The 4,091-nt window shown below is 31.4% G+C and overlaps 1 protein-coding gene across 1 annotated transcript; it reads right to left on the bottom strand.

The window, feature by feature from the left end:
* Window positions 1-2,233: 2,233 nt before the first annotated feature.
* LOC126264363 (uncharacterized) lies at window positions 2,234-3,863 on the bottom strand. Its single transcript, XM_049962031.1, has 2 exons — window positions 3,787-3,863; window positions 2,234-2,717 (listed from the first exon to the last, which is right to left on the bottom strand). The coding sequence occupies exons 1-2, from the start codon at window positions 3,861-3,863 to the stop codon at window positions 2,234-2,236; spliced, it is 561 nt and encodes a 186-aa protein (XP_049817988.1).
* Between the last annotated feature and the right edge of the window lie 228 nt (window positions 3,864-4,091).

Here is a 4,091-nt window from a genome sequence, read left to right as displayed (position 1 = left end):
TCACTTTACATCCTAAGAAGAATTACGTCATTCATTATCGAAATTTAAAGCAAGTGATGCGTTTTGGTCTGGTGCTGAAGAAAATTCATAAAATTTTAAAATTTAATCAATCTTGTTGGCTAAAACCGTACATCGAATTAAATACAATGTTTAGACAGGGAGCTCGAAACGATTTTGAAAAAGATCTTTTTAAACTGATGAATAATGCAGTGTTTGGAAAAACAATGGAAAACGTACGAAAATATCGAAATATTAAATTGGTTACATGTTGGGAGGGTCGTTATGGTGCCAAAAATTTGATTAGTAGCCCCCGTTTCCATAGTCGCACCATCTTCCATGAAAATTTAATGGCCATAGAACTTAACAAATTAGATGTGGTATTTAATAAGCCCTTTTACATTGGCATGTCCATTTTAGACTTATCAAAAGTATGTCTTTACGAATTTCACTATAAGGAAATGATTCCTCATTTTAATAATAATAATTTAAAATTATTATATGTCGATACAGACAGTCTTATATATCGAATTGAATGTGAAGATGTCTATAAGGATTTTATCAAGTTAAATTTAAATTTATTTGATACCAGTGACTATCATGCAAACAATGTTTACAATATTCCTTTGACTAATAAAAAAGTGGTGGGTTTAATGAAGGATGAATTAAATGGAAACATCATGACTCATTTCGTTGGTTTGCGATCTAAAATGTATTCATTTAAATTTATTGAAGGTAGCAGCACTAGCAGCAGCAGCAGCAGCAGCTGCTGCTGTCATGATAATAGTAATAACAAATCTGTTAAATGCGTTAAAAAAGCTAAAGGAGTTAAAAGTAATATTATAAAAAATTCTATAACTTTTGATGATTATGTAGAATGTCTAAATAAAAAAAAAAAAATGAACTATATATCAATCAAAATTTAATTAGATCAAATAAGCATAATGTTTACAGTATTACACAGAAAAAAATTGGTTTATCATATTTTGATGATAAAAGATATAATAATGTTGATGATGATGATTTTGCTACCCTATCTTGGGGGCATTATAGTATAGAAACACATGTATAATAATAATAATAATAACAATATATGTATGTATTAATAAAATTGTTAATAAAAACACTGTTGTTTTTTTTTTATATATATCTTTACACATGTATAATATATGTATGTATGTATGTATTAATAAAATTGTTAATAAAAACACTGTTGTTTTTTTATATCTTTATTTAAATTATTTACAATATTCCATATCCAATAGTACTTGATCCTTGAAAAATATCAAACATTCGGTGAAACAGAAACTTTCAAGACTGTCATTAACATTGGAAAAGACTTCTAATGCCTTAATCCAAGGTACATCACCACCACCACCACCATCACAACCACCATCATCACTATTCTTATACAGATCATTTAAATTTCGTAATACATTATAATAATATTCGTAGAAATTAAGATTTCTTAATAGGTTCACCTTTTTTGCTACAAGATGTTTGTATGTACTTAGAATTTTTTTCACATCTGACACACATAAATCGAAAAATATGTTGTATTTTTCACATATTTTAATTATTTTTTTATGATGATGATAATGATGTTGATCATTAGTTAATGAGACACAAACATAAATGCTTTCGTTAACATAACATTCTCTCATAATGTTGTTGTTGTTGTTGTTGTTGTTGTTGTTCAGTTGTATAAAGTCTTCACATATCGCCTCCGACAATATTTCCATGAGATCATCCCATTCTACTGTAGTAAATGAAATTTTTATATCTCTGTTAAATTTATCCTGCAGTTCTATAACAATTCGAAAATTATTGAATTTATTCAATCCACATGTAATTTGAGTTGTCTGATTGATATCATAAGTGGATTTTATAAGAAGATTTTGCGATGGATCATAATTATCATCACCATCATCATCTTGCAGGTTTTCATAATCTCCTCTTCTTTTTCTTCTTTTTCCTTCTCCCCCTCCTCCTCCTCCTCCTCCTCCTCCTCCTCCTTGACTTATACCATCACTTTTAATATCACCACAAGTTTGAAAAGCAGCAGCAGCAGCTGCAGCAGCAGCATCAGCAGCACTATCCATCATCATTATTATTATTATTATTACTATTATTTCTACGAGCGACGCTACTAGACTGTGAAATAAATCTAAATAAAATTATTAATTTTTTCATGACCCCCCCACCCACTTCCCTTCTTCCACCACCCCTCTCTCTCTTACAACAAATCGTTTTTATTAACCCAACTGTTTTGGTTGGTCGGTAAACCAAACCATTTCACGTAGGCCTTATTGCCCTTTCGTTTAAGGACTTTTTCCACAAGATAAATGTCGGGATATTTTGTTAGTTGCAATTCGTGTTCGTAAAATCCACCCATTATTAGATCTTGATGATCGTCTTGCAAAATATACGTTGTAGGATGGGTTAAATTGACTTTTTCTACGGTGAAAATTTCGTTGGACCAATTCGGTGTGTAGCCCTTGTTGAATGCCTCTCGGTATTTACTAACACGCACTTTATCACCCACTTTAAATTTACTTCCGCGATAGATTTTTATGTGATTAAATGCAGTTTTCAATAGTGGCTGTTCATTTTTAGTTGTGACATCTATCGGTTTCATTCCAATTGTAGTGTGTTTAGTTGAATTGTACTTTAACACGATTTCGGGTAGAATTTTCAACCATTTGTAGTTGCCTTGAAAGCTAAATTCTTTCCACATTAACGATTTTAATGTACGATTAACACGTTCGACTACCGATGCTTTTTTCGAACTGTACGTTGAATAGTGATTAATTTTCAATTTGCTCATTAACATTTTAAAATCTTTATTATAAAATTCCTTACCCATGTCGGTTTGTAGATTGACGGGGACATTATTTGTTGAAATTAGAATTTTTTGCATTGCCTTTGTTACATCTTTGCCGGTTTTATTCTTAACCGGAACGGCCCATACAAATTTAGAGAATACATTGATAACAACCAAAATATAGCGAAATCCATTGTTTTGTCGTGCATGCGGTATCATTTCCACCAAATCGGCCTGATACAAATCATTTAAACCTTTCACTATTACATGTCGTCTTTTAAAAGTTTTCCGTGCCGGTTTGTGTAATTCATTAATAATCTCACGTTTGTAATTGATAACTGCGGCTGTGGTTGCTGCTGCTGCTGCTGCTGCGGTGTCGTTGATAATTTTCTTTTGCTTTTTCATTTTTTTAATTATTTAAGGGTAAGTTAATAAGCAAAGTTACCAGTGATCTTTGACCTACGCTACCTGGTTTCGAATGTGTTATTATGATAGATTGTCCTTTTTTAAATTTTTTACCGATAATATTTATGAGGGGGTTGTTTAACTTTTTCCCATCAATGTAGAGGGTTAGTGTAGATGGAAATATAAATGCAATTGATTTTATAGTTAAATCCAATGGAACTTTGAACTCTGTCAAACCGCTACTTAACTGAACGTGATAATCATTTTGTTTATAAGGGTTAGCCGTCAACGTTCCCTCGAGTGCAATAAAGTCAGTGGAATAGGATTCTGTGATTTTCGGTTGTTTCTCAATTACAATTAGACGATCGTGTAAATCCTTTAGCATTTTCTCAAGACTTGGAATAATGTTTGTCAATTTAGAGTCCATTAATGATTCGACATCGGATTTATCGAGTATTGATGTTGTTGTTGTTAGTTTATTATCAACAATCGATTCAATAATCAAGGTTAAATTTTTAATTTTATCATCAATTAGTGATTTAACAAAATCTTCACTTAACATTGTCGATGTCTGCTGTTGCTGCTGTTGCTGCAGCTGCAGCTGCAGCTGATGCCGTCCAAACTTATCAACTGACATTTTCTAAATGACTTAATGTTAATGATTTTTATTCAATTATACTGGCTTCTTTTAGTTCTTCAATTATGCTGTTTATTTCGTTAGTATGATTATTATTTCCAGCCATTTGGGAAGCAACTAACAATTTTAATCTTTCCACCAATTCATTTGGATCATCCCAGTGTACATATTCTATGGGTTTTTCATTAAACCGCATTAAAGTACCAATTCCCTTTCCTTTTCTTATTC

The sequence above is a fragment of the Aethina tumida genome, chromosome 1, assembly GCF_024364675.1.
Source record: "Aethina tumida isolate Nest 87 chromosome 1, icAetTumi1.1, whole genome shotgun sequence".
NCBI lineage: Eukaryota > Metazoa > Arthropoda > Insecta > Coleoptera > Nitidulidae > Aethina > Aethina tumida.
Note: the sequence above shows the minus strand (reverse complement) of the source record. Positions and strands in the feature narration are given on the sequence as shown.

Bases quoted from the DNA above. Each gene is read 5' to 3' on its own strand.
- LOC126264363 (XM_049962031.1), bottom strand. From the start codon at position 3,863: ATGTCAGTTGATAAGTTTGGACGGCATCAGCTGCAGCTGCAGCTGCAG. The intron at 2,718-3,786 runs GTTAAGTGAAGA...GAAAGAATTTAG, and splicing joins CAACAGCAGACATCGACAAT to CTTTCAAGGCAACTACAAAT.